General features: G+C 44.6%; 2 protein-coding genes across 3 annotated transcripts in view; one reads left to right on the top strand and one right to left on the bottom strand.

Annotated features, from left to right (window-relative positions):
- Positions 1 to 3,105, bottom strand: part of Fam186a (family with sequence similarity 186 member A) — a 50,184-nt gene extending 47,079 nt beyond the window's left edge. Inside the window, exon 1 of the mRNA XM_057791317.1 lies at positions 2,914 to 3,105. Coding sequence (XP_057647300.1) covers positions 2,914 to 3,105 — 192 coding nt within the window. The remainder of the gene's footprint in view (positions 1 to 2,913) is intronic.
- A 7,721-nt stretch (positions 3,106 to 10,826) lies between these two features.
- The window catches only part of Larp4 (La ribonucleoprotein 4), a 54,786-nt gene continuing 47,292 nt past the window's right edge, over positions 10,827 to 18,320 (top strand). For both annotated transcript variants that reach the window (XM_057791447.1, XM_057791448.1), the window contains exon 1: positions 10,827 to 10,959. In XM_057791447.1, the coding sequence (XP_057647430.1) occupies positions 10,942 to 10,959 (18 nt within the window). In that variant the 5' untranslated portion in view covers positions 10,827 to 10,941. The remainder of the gene's footprint in view (positions 10,960 to 18,320) is intronic.

Genomic DNA, 18,320 nt, shown 5'->3' on the forward strand with positions numbered 1-18,320 from the left:
TCTTTAGAAAGGTAATGTATGTTGTCTGCCATTGTGTATTGTAAATATGTACTTTGCTTTTTGATTTTGATTTTACAGGGCATTACAGATTAAAAGATTGCCTTGAATCTCTGAAGAGACTTTGGAATTTTGGACTTTTAAACAGTGTTAAGATTGTAAAAAAGTATGGGGACCTTTGAAGTCGGACTCCATGGGTTTTCTGTTATGATATGACCACATGCCTGTGGGAACCAAGGAGTGGAATGTAGGAGTTTGAATGAGGATGGCCCATAGGCTTATATATCTGAATACTTTTTGTGACCTTTGAGACTTCAAAAGCCCACACCATTCCCTGTTAGCTCTCTCTCTGCCTCCAACTTGCAGATCAAGATACAAGCTTTCAGTTGCTTCTGCCACCGTGGCTTTGGTCCACCATAATGGACTCTTACCCCCTGAAGCTGTAAGCCTGACATTGAAAGCTTTGGTGCCTGTCCCGGAACTAGCTCTTGTAGACCAGGCTGGCCTCGAACTCCCAGAAATCTGCCTGCCTCTGCTTCCCAAGTGCTGGGATTAAAGGTGTACGCCACCACCGCCCGGTTGAATACTTTTTTATATATATTACCTTGGTCAGGTGTTTTATCCCAGCAATAGAAAAAATAGAAAAGTAACTAAGGCGACTGATAAAGCTGGGGTTGTTGTTTGTTTGTTTGTTTGAGATTGGGTTTTTCTGTAGCTTTGGAGCCTATCCTGGAACTAGCTCTTGTAGACCAGGCTGACCCCAAATTCACAGAGATCCGCCTGCCTCTGCCTCCCGAGTGCTGGGATTAAAGGCGTGTGCCACTGCCTAGCTAGCATCTGTAGAAATTTTGAGTTATGTTTTGCTACATCATTTTTTAAAGTTTATTACATATATAGTGTTCTGCCTGCATGTATTCTTACAGGCCAGAAGGAGGAACCAGATTTCACTATGGATGCTTGTGAGCCACCATGTGGTTGGTAGGAATTGAACTCAGGACCTCTGAAAGAACAGCCAGTGCTCTTAATCTCTGAGCCATCGCTCCAGCCCCAATAAAGCTGTTTTTTTTTTTTTTTTTTTTTTTGGTTTTTTCGAGACAGGGTTTCTCTGTGGTTTGGAGCCTGTCCTGGAACTAGCTCTTGTAGACCAGGCTGGTCTCGAACTCACAGAGATCCGCCTACCTCTGCCTCCCAAGTGCCCAAGTGCTGGGATTAAAGGCGTGCGCCACCACCGCCCGGCTTCCAATAAAGCTGTTAAGAGCAAACTGGTGTTGCAGTTGTGAGAAACCGGACTAGGAAGCTGTGTGGAATGTTGAAAGCATCACCAACATCTCTCTTTCCTCTTTTGGCCACACTGAAGCTGAGCCAAGAGGCTGGCTCCTGCTGGCCAAGGCTCTGTCCCTGAGCTGGTGCCTCAGCTTTGCGGAGTTTTAAGATGACATTTATATATTTGCTGGTAGGGAGTGTGAGCGTCACTGCACGTGTGTCGAGGCCAGAGAGCAGCTGGGGAGGTGTAGCTTCTGGGGATGACTTTAGGCAGTGAGGTATGGCAGAAAGAGCCGTAAACAGCTGAGCCATCTCCAGATTAGCCAGTTTTTGATTTTTTTTTTTGACAAGTCTTGTTTTTTTTTTTCTTTAAATTTTTTGTTTTGTTTTGTTGTGTTTTGGTTTTTGGTTTTTCAGGACAGGGTTACTCTGTGTAACAGCCCTAGGTATCCTGGAACTCCTGTTGTAGACCAGTCTGGCCTTGAACTCACAGAGAGCCACCTGTTTCTGCTTCCCAAGTGCTGGGATTAAAGGCGTGCAACCACCACAGCCTTTGTAATTTTTTTTTTAAATGTGAATTGGTGTTGTGCCATGGGTCTCAGGTTTCCTGGAACTGGAGTTACAGATGGTTGTGAGTTGCCATGTGGGTGCTGGGAATCGAACCCAGAATCTCTGGAAGGGCAGTCAGTGTTTCTAACCACTGAGCCATCTCTCTACCCCTAGGCAAGTTTTGTTCATGTTTAGCTCAACCTGGCCTCATGCTTGAACTCAAGTTCCTCCTGCCTTCATCAGTTGCCTGAGTGCTGGGATTACAGATGTGCAGCCATATTGATTGATTTACTTCTTTTTTTTAAAAAAAATATTTATTTATTTATTTATTATGTATACAATATTCTTTCTGTGTGTATGCCTGAAGGCCAGAAGAGGGCACCAGACCTCATTACAGATGGTTGTGAGCCATCATGTGGTTGCTGGGAATTGAACTCAGGACAATGCTCTTAACCGCTGAGCCATCTCTCCAGCCCCCCCACCCTTTTTAAAGTTATTTATCTTTATTTTATGTTCATTGGTATTTGCCTGCATATACATCTGTGAGGGTGTCAGATCTGGAGGTTACCGTTGTGTGCTGCCATGTGGGTGCTGGGAATTGAACCCAGATCCTCTGGAAGAGCAGTCAGTGTTCTTAACTGCTGGGCCATCTCTCCAGCCCTGATTGATTTACTTCTTAAACGTCTTGACTAATTCTAGCTTGAACAGATTGATACAGAATTGGAACTTGCTGGGCTGGAGAAGTGGCTCAGTGATTAAGAGCACTGCCTGCTCTTCCAAAGGTCCTGAGTTCAATTCCCAGCAACCACATGGTGGCTCACAACCGTCTGTAATGAGGTCTGCTGCCCTCTTCTGGTCTGCAGGCATACACACAGAATACTATATACATAATAAAATAAATAAATATTTAAAAAAATTAAAAAAAAAAACGAATTGGAGCTTGCTACCCACAGTCTGGTTTTTTTTAAAAAAAGTGTCATTTGAAGTCAAAGTTAACTAAAAGTCAATCAGTTCTCTTGGACGTAAAGTGTTTTCAAACAAAAAGTTCACCTGGTCATACAAGATTCTAAGTATCTGTGGTCTATAAGTCAGTTGGCTACTTACCTCTTTGGCCCGAAGGAGCTTCGCTTGCTCAATCTTACTGATGACTGCTTTTACCGATAATGGGATTTCAAGGTTAGAACCCCCTGAGTTATCAAAACCGCCTTCAGACTTTCTTTTCTTGATGGAAGGATCCTTGGCTTCATTATCTGTATCAGAGTCGCTGTTGAAATCACTTTGCCTTTTGGTGAACATTTTGAAAATCTGGGCGATTTGTTTGTATTTCTTCTATTTCTCACAGAATATAGGCAAATGCTAATAAAAGTGTTCACTGAGAAGCTGTAAGTCTACTTCAAGAGGTTGTGGCTCAACCTGCTTGGACCAACTAGAGGCCTTCTAATGTTCAAGTCTTGATGATGCTATTAATAGGCCCATTGTGACATTATCATTGACTAGAACATTTTAGAATGCTTACTCTGTGTAAAGAACTAGACATTCTGTGGGCTGTGACAGTAGAAGGGAGAGGGGAAGGAAAGACCAGGAACACTAAAGGAATAGTCCTGCGTCGATGAGCGTAGATTCTAAGTGTTAGAACCCAAGCTCCTGTGTTCCCAATGTAACTGTTGGCTCCTCTCTTCCTGGGGCTCTTAAAACAACAGTTTTAAGTTAAGCCTGTAACGGAATGGCTGCGAGCTCCTCATCTGGCCCTTCACTTTTCTAGCATTTGTTAACTTAGAAGGTATTTGGAAGAGTACCACAGTTTCCCTTATTATTGATTTTTGTTTTTGTTTTTTGCAAAGAGCCTGACTAAGGCTTTGGGGTTTCATAGTTGACTCACAAAATCGAAGGGACCATTAGAGGGTGCTTCCGCCTGAGAAGAGGGTGACCGCAGGGGAGGTGCTGGGGTCACAGCTGTGCATGACCATGCTTGGCCAGAGAACTTTAGATAAAGGAAAAAGCATTAGAAATAAAGTTGAGTTCCCCTTTGTTCTTCCCAGATGTCTGTCCCCTCCTCCATCCTACTTCAGAGGTAACTTCATGAATGTGCTCTACCCATGTATAGTCTATCCTTACATAGTTTTATTGTGTTTATGCATTCATAAACTTTGTAGTATCATTTGATAGGTACTATATATTTTTAAAAATTATAGATGTAAGCCGGGCGGTGGTGGTGCACGCCTTTAATCCCAGCACTCGGGAGGAGGCAGAGGCAGGCAGATCTCTGTGAGTGTGAGGCCAGCCTGGTCTACAAGAGATAGCTCCCCAAAGCTACAGAGAAACCCTGTCTCGAAAAACCAAAAAAAAAAAAAAAAAAATTATAGATGTATAATTTAAGGTCTCTCTAAAACTTCCTATGTTGCGTCCTAGTTGCAAATTTTTTTTGTTTGTTTGTTTGTTTGTTTTTTTGAGACAGGGTTTCTCTGTGGTTTTGGAGCCTTCCCTGGAACTAGCTCTTGTAGACCAGGCTGGTCTTGAACTCACAGAGATCCGCCTGCCTCTGCCTCTCAAGTGTTGGGATTAAAGGCGTGCACCACCACCGCTCGGCTTTTTGTTTTGTTTTTGACAACAGGGTTTCTCTGTAGCTTTGGAGCTTGTCCTGAACTTTGCTCTCTAGACCAGGCTGGCCTCAAACTCACATAGATCCACCTACCTCTGCCTCCAGACTGTTGGGTTTAAAGGCGTGCACCACCGCCAGGCCCCTTGTAAATTTTGGAGAGAATACAATTTAGGTGTTTTAGCTCATAGGGAAGAGAAGTGAACCGCGGTGTAGCTGCTCTTCTTTTCTCTCCTCCATCCCTCCATACAGCATCGATGATTGGACGCAGTGCCTCTGCATGCCACACAGGCCGCCACTGAGCTGCATACCCAGCTCCACCCCCTTTTATTTTCATTTTTATTTTAGACAGTTCTTGTTAAATTACCCAGATTGGGCTTGAATGAACTCTGTAGCCCAGACTGGACTTGAATTTAAATTCTTTTTCTTTTTTTTAGTTTTTGAGACAGGTTAGCCTTGGCTGTCCTGGAAGTCACTCTGTAGACCAGGTTGGTCTCAGAGATCCGCTTGCCTCTGCTTCCTGAGTGCTGGGATTAAAGGTGAGCACCACTACTGCCCAGCAAATATTACATTGATGGATTGATCAACTGATTGAGCAAGTGTGTGTGTGTGTGTGCGGAACTTGTGGGAGTCAGTTTTTTCCTACCACGTGGTTCCTGGGGACCCTCTCAGGTTACCAGGCTTAGTGGCAAGAGCCTTTACCTGCTGAGTCATTTCACTGGCCAAGATCTTCAGCTTTTGATCTTCCTACCTCAGATCCTAGGTAGCTAGGATGATAGGCCTTGCTCTTCCAGGCCCAGCTGTTGTTCTCTTTTAAAGGTAATAAAAGCAGATCAAAGGAAATGTTTCTCTTTAAGATGACATTGTCAGCTAGGCATGGTGGCTCATACTTGTAATTCCAGTGCTCAGGTGCTGAGGCAAGAGGATTGCTGAGAGTTCAAGTTCAACCTTTAGAATGAGACCCTATGTTTTCTTTTTTCTTTTTCTTTTTCTCCTGTGGCTGGCCTTGTGAAGCTCCTCATACCTTTCCAGCACCACTTGCATGAAAAGGCTGCTCTCAGCGCCAGCGCTGATTTTTCTCGCTTCCCAAACAGAAACAACTTTGTCTATAGCTATGCTGCCCCAACAAGGAGACTGAGACTCTATTGCAAAAATAAAATAAACATTGTGACTCCCTCCTCTGTCCACAAGTAACTTCCTAACTTGTCTTATACCATGCTCAAATGCAAGTGTTGCTGGTGTGCACTAGCCGGTGTGCACTAGCCACCGTGTTGCCGGTGTGCACTAGCCACCGTGTTGCCGGTGTGCACTAGCCACCGTGTTGCCGGTGTGCACTAGCCACCGTGTTGCCGGTGTGCACTAGCCAGTGTGCACTAGCCGGTGTACACTAGCCACCGTGTTGCCGGTGTGCACTAGCCACAGTGTTGCCAGTGTGCACTAGCTGGTGTGCATGAGCCACCGTGTTGCCGGTGTGCACCAGCCTGTGTGCACCAGCTGCCAGCATCTGGCTGTGACTTTTGTTTTTCTCACATTCAGTAGGAGTCTTCACTTGCGCTTTCAGAGAAGCCGACTGGAGTGGACACCTCTCTTCACATGCATTTCCTGAGGTCCAGGGTACAATGACTGTTCAGTCAGTCTCACCCGGTCACCTATAGCTATTACTCCCTCTCTTTTCCCATAAATCATAACTCAGGCTAATTTACTGCAGAAATTCGGAAGGTTCAGAATTTCCTACTTTATTGTGGTCAAATTATAAAAGCCTCAAAACCCTTTTATTTTGCAAAAGGAAAAGCATCCACAAAGCGCCTCAACTGATACTTGCCAACTGAGCTAATTCAACTTTATTTCTCTCTCACTCTGGTGTTCTTTTCATGTAGCACAGAGCTCATCAGCAACGGGAAATGAAGCCTTTTAATGGCAGTGAAAACCCTTCCCTTCTGACTGAAAAGCACTCGCTGAGATACCGTCATGCTGATGCGAGTATCCTAAACCAAGAAGACCGCACCATGGAGCTTTTGTGAAGAAACTAAAAAAGGAGAAAAAGAAAAGATAGACTGTGAGGTGCTAACAAAAGACACGAAGAAGAGAGCTGTGGCACGCACAGTCTTCGGGAAAACCGTATGGAGAGAGATGGTTGACTGACAAACAGGAGAGACACCCTGAGTCATGGCTTTGGAGGTCAGTGCTAAGATTTCTATCCTAGTGGGAGAGAGTTTAATGATAAAATAACGAGAATTTACTGGCAAGGAGATTAAAGTGGGACTAAAATATAAGTATCAGCAACTTTTTTTTTAAGTTGTAGCTTTGGAGCCTGTCCTGGCACTAGCTCTTGTAGACCAGGCTGGTCTCAAACTCACAGATCCGCCTGCCTCTGCCTCTTGAGTGCTGGGATTAAAGGTGTGAGCCACCACTGCCTGGCCAAGTAAAGTATCAGCAACTTAATGGTGAATAGAGTTTGGTATCAATGTGAGAATGTGAGGTGGTTTTTTGTTTGTTTGTTTGTTTTTTGTTTTTTATGTGAAGCAAACCAAAGGAGATTACATGGGCTAAGAATAGAAAGGCACGCCGGGCGATGGTGGCGCACGCCTTTAATCCTAGCACTCGGGAGGCCGAGGCAGGTGGATCTCTGTGAGTTCGAGACCAGCCTGGTCTACAGAGCTAGTTCCAGGACAGGCTCCAAAGCCACAGAGAAACCCTGTCTCGAAAAACCAAAAAAAAAAAAAAAAAAAAAAAAGAATAGAAAGGCAGGGGTATGGTGCACACCTTTCATCCCAGCACTCAGGAGGCAGAGACAGACAGATGGATCTCTGTAAATTTGAGGCTAACCTGGACTACAAAGCAAGTTCCAGGACAGCCAGGGCTGATGTTACACAGAAAAACCTTGTCTTGAAAAACCAAACCAAGCCGGGTGGTGGTGGCGCACGCCTTTAATCCCAGCACTTGGGAGGCAGAGGCAGGTGGATCTCTGTGAGTTCGAGACCAGCCTGGTCTACAGAGCTAGTTCCAGGACAGGCTCCAAAACCACAGAGAAACCCTGTCTCGAAAAACCAAAAAAAAAAAAAAAAAAAAAAAAAAAAGAAAAACCAAACCAGCCGGGTGGTGGTGGCACACACCTTTAATCCCAGCACTCGGGAATCAGAGGCAGGCGGATCTCTGTGAGTTTGAGGCCAGCCTGGTCTACAAGAGCTAGTTCCAGGACAGGGCTCTAAAGCTACAGAGAAACCCTGTCCCGAAAAACAGAAAACAAAAAAGAAGAAGAAAAAAGAAAAGAAAAGAAAGAAAAAGAAAAACCAAACCAAACAACCAAACAAACAAAAAGGGTGGGGCTGGGTGTGGTGGTGCACACTTTTAATCCCAGCGTTGGAGAGGCAGAGGCAGGATCTTTGTGAGCTAGAGGCCAGCCTCCTATACACATAGCAAGTTCCTGGACAGCCAGGACTACACAGAGAGACTTTGTTTCAGAAAAAGGGAGAGGGAGAGAGAACAGAATTGAAAGCTTGGGGCCGGAGAGATGGCACAGTAGTTAAGAACACTTGTTGCTTTTGCAGAGGACCCAGGGTCAGTTCCCAGCGCAAAGACATACATGTAGGCAAACAAACATAGGTGGGGAATCCTGCCCCAACACCTGCTCTCAACCGATAGCTCAGGCTTGTTATGAACTAACTCTTAAATTAACCCATATTTCTTATCTATGCTTTGCCATGTTACCCCATGTTCTACATGTTCTGCTCCCTGGCAGCTGGTTGGGGTCTCTTCACTCTGCCCTTCTCCTTTCCAGTACCCTCCGGTTGATTGCCCTGCCTAACCTTATCCTGCCTTGTTATAGACCTATATACACTTTTTTATTAACCAATGAAAGTAATACATACTCACAGTGTACAGCACAATCATACATATGAAATGAAGATGCTTCTATCCTTTAAAAAGGTAAGAGGAAGATCTCGTAGCTGAAGAGATGGCTCAGCTAGCAAGAGAGCACTGCTATTGCAGAGGGTTCCAAGCACCCACATCTGGTGGTTCACGACCACCTTTGAGGGGAATCTGTGGCTTCAGGCCATCAAGGGCTCTTCTCTCATGAGCACATAGCTGAACTCAGATCCCTACACAATACACAAAGACAGTAAAAATGAATCGTGTTTCTTTTTTCCTTTTCTTCTTTCTTTCTTTTTTTTTTTCGAGACAGGGTCTCTCTGTGGCTTTGGAGCCTGTCCTGGAACTAGCTCTTGTAGACCAGGCTGGCCTCGAACTCACAGAGATCCACCTGCCTCTGCCTCCCAAGTGCTAGGATTAAAGGCCATCACTGCCCGGTTTGTGTTTCTTTTTTTAATGGAGGCTGGAGAGATGGCTTTGTGATTAAGAGCATGGGGGCTCTTACAGATGACTTATGTTCAATTTTCAACACCTACACAGCTGTTCATGAGCATCTGTAACTCTCATTTCAGGGGATCTGATGCCCTCTTCTGGCCTCTATGTACAAAGGCACACATCTGGTTCAGTCATTATATATATATATATACATACATATATTTAAAGTATTTAATAAAAATTTTGGGGAAAGGTTTTGAAGACGAACGAGCATGAGTCATGAAAATGAAAACCTCACTTTAAGGCATTTTAAAAATTATTATATTTAATAATTTTTTTTTTGTTTTGGATTTTTCGAGACAGGGTTTCTCCGTGGCTTTTGGTTCCTGTCCTGAAACTAGCTCTTGTAGACCAGGCTGGCCTCGAACTCACAGAGTAATTTTTGTTTTTTGAGACAAGGTTTCTCTGTAGCTTTGGAACCTGTGGAACCTGTCCTGGAACTCACTTCATAGACCAGGCTGGCCTTGAACTCACAGAGAGGCACCTGTTTCTGCCTCTTGAGTGCTGGGATTAAAGGCATGTGCCGCCATGGCCCAGCCCACCACCTGGTTTTCAGTTTTTTTTTTCTTTCTTTCTTTCTTTCTTTCTTTCTTTCTTTCTTTCTTTCTTTCTTTTTTTTTTTTTTTTTAAAAATCACTGAATGGGGAAAATGAAGACAACTAAAAGTCCTGCTCTCAGCCGGGCGATGGTGGCGCACGCCTTTAATCCCAGCACTTGGGAGGCAGAGGCAGGCGGATTCTCTGAGTTCGAGACCAGCCTGGTCTACAGAGCTAGTTCCAGGACAGGCTCCAAAGCCACAGAGAAACCTTGTCTTGAAAAACAAAACAAAACAAACAAACAAACAAAAAAAAAACAAAAAAGAAAAAAGAAAAAGGAAAAAGTCCTGCTCTCAACAGACAACGTTTCACTGTAGAGCATGCGTGACACTACACCTGGCAGACAGAGTATTTCAAAAGTGAGGGTAGCTGGGTAGGGTGGCACACGCCGTTCATCTCAGCACTGGGGAGGCAATGGTCAACATCTACAGAGTCCTTGTCTCAAAGAAAAAAAAAGAAAAAAGAAAAAAAGAAAGAAAAGAAAAAAGTGTGAGGTGGGTGTGGGACACAGGCCTTTGATCCCAGAACTCCAGAGACAGTGGCAGTGGCAGAGTCAGGTAGATCTCTGTGGGTGTGGCCTGGTCTGCAGGATCCAGGACTACATAGTGAAACTGTATTAAAAAAAAAAAAGTGTTGGGGGGAAGGGTTGAAATTAAAGGAGACTTGGTAAGAGAAAAATAACTCTAGCAAAATAACAAAACAACATGGATTTTAAAAGCTTTATAGACTTTTATTTGACTAGGTAAACAGCAATAAAAGAGATCTAGACTAATTATTAGTTAGCAGCACTTTACGCTTCCCAGTGGAGCATCATCATGTTAATGAAGCCCCATTCCAAGGGGCCTGGGGCTAAGTTCTATTAAATTTGTGTTTAAAGGAATCTGAGGTGCTACGGGGCTCCTTCGACAAACCAGGGATAGTAATGATTTATTCATAGGGTCTTGAGGTGAACTCATGCAAAATGCTTAGGAGAGTGCCAGGCACGCAGTACGCATTTAATTTCGAGCAGCCACACGAGTCTCTTTGCAGCTACAGCAGCCTGCCCCACCCCCTTCCACGTTTCCAGCAGGGGCAGGGGCAGGGGCGAGGCGACGCGACGTCGCACACAGTCGCCTTTTAACCAAACCTAGACCCTCAACTCCGACAACTGCGCAATCTTTAGAGGTGCGGCGGTCATCTAGAGGAGAAAAGGGAAAACGGGTCAGTGGGAGCTTTCCACAACCCGCGGCCCGGAACGGTGCGGCCTGCACAGCGTGCGCCCACGCCACACGAGCGAGCGAGACGCTTTCGCTTACGCCGCCCGCGGAGGGCGAGCCACAGCCAAGCGCGCCGGGGGGGGGGGGGGGGGGGGGGGCATCTCCCGGAAGCAGTTTGTCCGCAGAACCGGAAACAGTTGTTTTTCAAGGGAGGCGGGACCGGGCGGGTCAGGGCGCAGCGGCTGACGGCGGGGGAGGAGCCGGTCCACTGCCGGGTGGAGGGGCAAGGCGAGTGTCCTTATCCTAGCGATTGGGGCCCGGGCCTGGGAGCCAGTTGGAGTCGCGGCAGCGTGAACGATCGGGCCGAGCGGAAGCAGACATGTTGCTCTTCGTGGAGGTGAGTGGCTTCGGTCGTCCGGCCTGGCTCTGAGAGGAGCCCGAGTGTCGGGGGCGCGGGCCGGTCCCACCGCCATGTGACTTGCCAGGCCGTCCACGCCGCGGAGCCCGCCGAGAGGCTGACACAGCACCTGGGCCGTGCAGGCCTGCAGCCCCGCCGTGCGCTCCGCACACTGCAGCGAGCCGTGGGGGTCGGCGCCCGTGCTGGCGGCGGCGGGGAAGGAAGGTGGCGCGGCGGGGGCTCGGCCGAGGTGGCGTGAGGCGCGGAGGGCGAGGGAGCCGAGTGTCCCATATGGAGCTCCCGGCGGCGGCGAACGGGCGGGGGCGGGGGGCGGAGTCTGCGGAGAAAGGGCGATCAGGTGGGCGCGTTCGGGGGCCCGGAGGCCTCGCGCGGCGGCCGGGACGGCCGGGCAACGTGTGGGACCGCGGGAGGGACGCGGCGGCGCGCGGGGGTCCTGGCTTCCGTCTGGTTAATTTGGGGAGGGGCGTGCTCTTAAAAGAGAACGGAAAGACCCCCACCCTCCAACCCCGACCCCCGAAGCTTTACCTTTTAAAACTCTGTTCGGGCTGGGAGATTGGGTCTGGAACGTTCTGTGGATGAAAGGGATTTAGTTTGAGCGGCGAAGCCCGACAGGGGTCGGCAGCCTTGAAAGGCACCGCTCTGACCTTTTGTAAAAGTTACTCGGGCTGCGGCTGCGTGCTGCGGGTTGATCCCGCGAACCTATTAAAAGCTATTTACACGGGAAATTACAAGAGTGGAGAAAACGTAGGGAAAAGCCGAGCTTTTGTGGTGGTGTTGGATCAGTGGAATTACTTTGTTTCATTGAACCGTCTACCGTCCGCCTATTTGAGTTTTCAAGGTAGTGATTACCTGGCTTAAATAATGAAGTGCAATTTCTCTCATTTCTGCCCTGTTGTGTTCAGTGAGCATCAGCTGACTGCCTGGCAAATGCTTTGTGTAGATTCCAGATCATATTGTTCTTACATTGTGAAAACGTCAATCCAGCAAAGTGCAACTTTGCAACTTGGCATTTGTTAACTTATGCCCATAAAAAGAATCTTTTCACGAGGGCAGGAATCACAGGTTGTATAATGGATTTGGAAGCTGGGGCTACTTATGGGGGAAGGGTGTTCTGAGGTGGTGGGTGAATCTTATTCCCTGATAGTCTGGCATAAAATAAATAAGCAGTTTTATTTATTTTTACTTTCATTGTGTATATTTGTTGTACATGGTACTGTGTTACATAAGGATATTGTAACCTAGGCATGTGTATTGTATATTAGGCAAATTCCTGTATGCTCCTTTTTTTTTCTCTGCTATTCTACCTTTTACATTCCCTGAAAGTTTATGTAGCTGGTAAGCTTTGGGATCCATAAATTAAACGTTAAAGACACTTAGTGTATATTCAAGACTAGTAATATGTTTTAATTCGGATATTTGAAGCAAAACACTAACAGTTTTGACTGTTCTGTTTTTTCTTTTAAATTTAAAATTCACCTTGTTTAAATTTAAAATTCTTTCAAATTTTAAAACCCACCTTGTTTTCCTTTAACAGAATAAGAAATCAGGTTTTATTGTAATCCGGCTAGTTTGTTTTAGGAATTACTGTGCTGTGCAAATATTGCAAGGTTTTTGTTTGTTTTGTTTTGTGTTTGGTTTTTCAGGACTGTTTCTCTGTGTAGCCCTGGCTGTCCTGTCACTTGCTGTGTGACCAGGCTGACCTTGAACTCAGAGGTCTGCCTGCCTCTGCCTTCTGAGTGCTGGGATTGAAGACATGCACTACTACCACCCAGCCATGTTGCAGGCTTTAAGGAGAAAAAGGGAGAGACAGTAAACTAGACAAGATTGTGACGTTTGTTTTGTCTATATAATTTCCAAAATAAATTGAGAGTTTCAAGTTGATTTGACTTTATTAAAATGTGAACTTTACTAGTAGGTATGTTCTTTAGTGTTTTTGCCAGACCCTCTCCTGTCTCTTAAAACAACATTGCAGTGTTTTTACAGTTGAGGGAACAAGTTGAGAGGTTAAAAGGAATTAGTAGCCGGGTGGTGGTGGCGCACGCCTTTAATCCCAGCACTAAGGAGGCTGAGGCAGAGGCATGCCGGATCTCTGAGTTCGAGGCCAGCCTGGTCTACAAGTGCTAGTTCCAGGACAGGCTCCAAAAGCTACAGAGAAACCCTGTCTCAAAACAAAAAACAACAAGATAAAACAAAAACTTAGTAAATGCTAAGCAGTAGAAATAATTTAGATCCGAGTCGAACTAACCAGCCATAATTTCCCAGTATAGACATAGTACATGCCTCTGCCTCCCAAAGTGCTGGGATTAAAGGTGTGTACTTCTACACATGGCTCAGGCAATGAATATTGAGGCTGTATTATTACTGTGTTTTTCACTAAACAGCTATTTAAAGTTAATACCCCCACTAGTCATTTCTTTGGCTTAGTTTATCTTTTTTTCTCATGCAGTTTATTGAAAATTAGTGTTCTGAAATATTTAATTTAATATGTGGATTTAATATGTGGTACTAAAACCAGTCAGAAACAAGATATTAGTTATTTGACATAAAAAAAAATACTGTATTTGATTCTTAGGTGATTGAGGATGTGCAAAACCCAAGGTCTTGAACACTACAGGAATAAGCTGTACTACTGATACCCAAGCCCTAGTATTGATTCTCATAACCTCATGATACAGAAATTCTCAACAAGGGACCAGAGCTCAGAAGTTTTCACTGGACTGCAGTTAGTAAAGAATTGAAAATTCTAAGTCATAGTTGAAGTATGGGGTCTTTTCCTGTCTCCAAGAGAAATCACATGTCTTCATATTTTATTTCAAATTTTGCAGGTAATTTGAAGCATTTATACTCATTTCTCCTTGATATGTTAAAATTATTTAATTTGTTAATAAAATCTATTTTTTGGCTGAGTTGTGGTGGCCTACAACTTTAATCACAGCACTTGAGAGCCAGAGGCAGACAGATTTCTGAATTCCAGGACAGCTAGGGCTACATGAAGAATCTCTATCTTGAAAAACAAACCAAAAAATCCCTTATTTTCCTACTAAATATAGTACAATTTTAGATATATTTGAATATACAATTTTAAGATGTTTTGATAACTACTGTTCAGTATAATTGGTTTGCTCTGTAATTTTACATAAATGTATATGTGTGTATGCACATACGTATATATTTGTCTGTTTTGTTCTTCTTTGGTTTTTGATTTTTCGAGATGGTGTAGCTTTGAATCCTGTCTTGAACTCACTCTGTAGATTAGTCCAACTTACAGAGATCCACCTGTCTCTGCTGCCGAGTGCTGGGAATAAAGGTGTGCACCACCACTGCCTGGCTATATTTGTTTTTTGAGACAGGGTTTCTCTGTGTGTAGCCCTGGCTGTTCTGGAACTCTCTCCATATAACAGGCACCTGAAGGTGTACACCAACACCGCCCGGCTTGCTTGCTCGCGCTCGCCACCAACACCGCTCGGCTCGCTCGCTCTCGCGCTCTCTCTCTCTCTCTCTTCTCTCTTTTCTTTTCTTTTCTTTTTTAAATGGTTTAGATCAACAGTAAACTGGTCAATAGTGACACTTCTTTAATCCCAGCACTCAGGAGCCAGAGGCCAGAAAGCTTGAGGCCAGCCTGGTCTATACAGAGCCTCTTCTCTGAATTCTAGGATGTTTGCTCTACACCCGGTAACTCCTCTACCCTGAGACTGATGATGGACCGCAGGGCCCTGTGGATATTAGGCAAGTGCTCTACCACTTGGTATCCCAGTCTTTGACTTTTTTTTTTAAAAAAAAAAAGACAGGCAAAACTGGGCGGTGGCGGCCCTCGCCTTTAATCCCAGCACTCGGGAGGCAGAGGCAGGAGGATCTCTGATCTATCTCAAAAAACCAAAAAGAAAAGAAAAAGGCAAATGTTTCAAAGATTTTGCTTTATTATTCAGCCCTGACTGGTCTGGAACTTACTCTGCCTACCTTTGCCTCCCAGCACTGGGATTAAAGGTGTGTACCACCATCACTCCTGCTTTCAGCTCTTGGCATTTCAGTGACCACTAAAATTGGATTTCTCTCTATTCAAGTTTTTCCCTGATAATATTTTAATATATCACACACACACATACCCTAGGTTGCTTGAATTACTCTGTTTTTAAACATTACATTGGTAAATTTGTCAATTAAGAGTTGTTTTGTGACCTGGGCTAGAAACAGTTCCTAGATGACCAAGTACTGGGATTACAGGCATGAACATCTGTGTTCAATTTAAAGTTTTTTTTTTTTTTTTAATTTGTAGAACAGGGTTTTGTTTTGTTTGTGTGTTTAGAGTTGCTTGAGACCCGCAAATGTCACACAAACTTTTTTTGTTTTTGTTTGCTTGTATTGTGACAATACAAGGGCTCTCCTGGAACCCTCTTTGTAGGACTAGGCTGGCCTCAAACTCTACAGAGATCCACCTGCCTCTGCCTCCTCCTCGCAACCCTAGGCCCTAGGATTAAAGCCACCACCGCACTATCTGTCTGGAGTGGATTCTCTCTTTCCACTATATGGGCCCCAGGGTTCAAACTCCACTTGTCAAGCTTAACAGTAAGTGCCATTACCCATTAAGCCATTTCGCTGGCCCTTCATTGATATTTTTAAGGACATTCACATTATAATGTCACATCACCACATCTACCTCTAGATTTTTTTCATTAGATTTTGTGAAATTGGAACTTGGTGAGTTGACTCACTGATTGAATGCTTGCTGCCCTTCCAGGGGACCCAGGTTCAGTTCCCAATACCCACATCTGGCAACTCACAACTACAGCTCCAGACTTCTGTGTTGGTCTCTGACATCATAGAGACATACAGAAGTAATAATAAATCCTTTTTTCCTAAGGAAACTCTGAACCCATTAAACAATTTTTCATTTTACAACATTTGAAACATAAATTTTTTCTAACTAAAGTTTAATGCTTTTAACTCGTAGATTGTAGCATTTTATTTTATTTTTGGTTTTTCAAGACAGGGTTTCTCTGCAGCTTTGGAGCCTGCCCTGGAACTAGCTCTTGTAGACCAGGCTGGCCTTGAACTCACAGAGATTCACCTGCCTCTACCTCCCGGGAGTGCTGGGATTAAAGGCGCGCGCCACCACCACCTGGCTGATTGTAGCATTTTAAATTTTATATTATTAGCATTATGCCTTTAATCACTGCATGTTAACAGGTGGATCTCTGTGACTTTGATGCCAGCATGTTCTACATAGTGAGTACCAGGACAGCCTTTTTCAAAAATGAAGTAAAATAAGGTGTGGAATAACTTTATTTTATGCTAATTAAAGGTGATCTTATGCCTTTTTCCCCAAATACAGTTCTCAGGTTTTGTTTCTTTTTTTAAATCTTACTGTTTTTTGAGACAGGGTTTCTCTGTGTAGCTTGGGAGCCTGTCCTGGAACTAGCTCTGTAGACCAGGCTGACGTCAAACTCACAGAGATCCACCTGCCTCTGCCTCCCAAGTGCTGGGATTAAATTAAATGTGTGCGCCACCACTGCCTGGCTTTGAATTTTTTAACTTATTTTTTTAGTTAGTGTTGTTAGATATCATTGAAAATCAGTCTGTGTGTACATATTTGTAGATTTTTTTTAGCCTCACTCCTGTGTCTTCGTTTGTATATTGAATATGTGGACATGTGCATGCTTTGGGAGTCAAGATGAATCTTGGATGTCTTCCTCAATTGTTTTTCACTTATTTTTTGAGACAGGTTTCTTACTGAACCTGTAGCTCACCAATTTGATTATGTTGACTGGCCAGCCTGCTCCTGGTGTCTACCTGCTCCTGGTGTCTTCCCTAGAATCCACCCCCCACATTTATCTGTGTGTTTGTATATATACATGTACTCTTTTTTTTTGTGTCATGACACACCTGTAGAGAACAGCTTGCAGGAGTCATTCCTATTCCATCATATGTGTTCTGGGAATCCCTCAAAGGTCACCATGTTTAATGGCAAACAGTTTACCTGCTAAGTCCTCTCACCAGCGCCCCTTCTTTTTCTTTTGAAATACAGTCTCATTCACTGTGATGCAGTTTTGATGGTCTGGAACTTGTGTAGACCAGAGTGAACTTGAATTCACAGATCCTTGCGCCTCTACTTCCAAAATGTTAGATTTAGAAGCATGGACTACCATGCTATCAGATTTTGTTTATTTACTTTTGTAAGCAGGGTCTTTGTAGTCCTGGCTGTCCTGGAACACACTCTGTAGACTAGGCTGGCTTTGAACTCCACCTGCCTCAACCTCCTGAGAGGTCTGTCTGTCTGTCTGTCTGTCTGTCTGTCTGTCTCTCTCTCTTTTCTTAAATGTAGGTGCTAGAGATAGGTCTCAAGTTTTAATTTTTCTGTGGAAAAGCACTCCACTGGCTGAGCTGTCTTCCAGCCTTCTTCTTCTTTTTCTTTTTCTTCTTCTTCGTCTTCTTCTTATTATTATTCTTTTTTTTTTTTTTTTTCTGGTTTTTGAGACAGGGTTTCTCTGTGGTTTTGGAGCCTGTCCTGGAACTAGCTCTTGTAGACCAGGCTGGTCTCGAACTCACAGAGATCCGCCTGCCTCTGCCTCCCAAGTGCTGGGATTAAAGGCGTGCGCCACCACTGCCCGGCTCTATTATTCTTTTCTTTAACTGAAATTTATCTGTGCCTTTCTTTTTGGTTTTTTGAGACAAGGTTTCTCTGTAGGTTTTGGAGCTTGTCCTGGAATTAGCTCTTGTAGTCCAGGCTGGCCTCTAACTCACAGATTGGCCTGCCTCTGCCTCCTGAGTGCTGGGATTAAAGGCGAGTGCCTCCACTGCCCAGCTTCACCTTGCCTTTGGGATGGAAAAGATCTGAATTAACTTTTGCCTTGGGGACCCTGGTTCTTACCTTGTAACTATTGTTTGTATCTGGTTCTTACTGATCATTATTCATTTAGGGTTAAGACTGGGGTCAGAGGTCATTTGATTGGAGAGGAGATTTATCATTTTCCTAAGCAGTTTAGGCAGCGTCCGTTTATTGGTTTAAGAGTCCACTTTCCAAGCTGTGTGGTGGTGGCACATGCCTTTAATCCCAGAATTTAGGAGGCAGAGACAGGTTGATCTATGAGTTCGAGGCCAGCCTGGTCTACAAGAGCTAGTTCCAGGACAGCTAGGCTAGGGCAACAGAGAGAAACCCTGTTTCGAAAAACAAAGGCTGGAGATGGCTCAGAGGTTAAGAGCACTGACTGCTCTTTCAAAGTTCCAGCAACCGCATGGTGGCTCACAACCATCTGTAATGAGATCTGGTGCCCTCTTCTGGCCTGCAGGCACACATGCAGACAGAACACTGTATCCATAATAAATAAATAAATCTTTAAAAAAAA

The sequence above is a fragment of the Chionomys nivalis genome, chromosome 17 (assembly GCF_950005125.1).
Source record: "Chionomys nivalis chromosome 17, mChiNiv1.1, whole genome shotgun sequence".
Classification (NCBI taxonomy): domain Eukaryota; kingdom Metazoa; phylum Chordata; class Mammalia; order Rodentia; family Cricetidae; genus Chionomys; species Chionomys nivalis.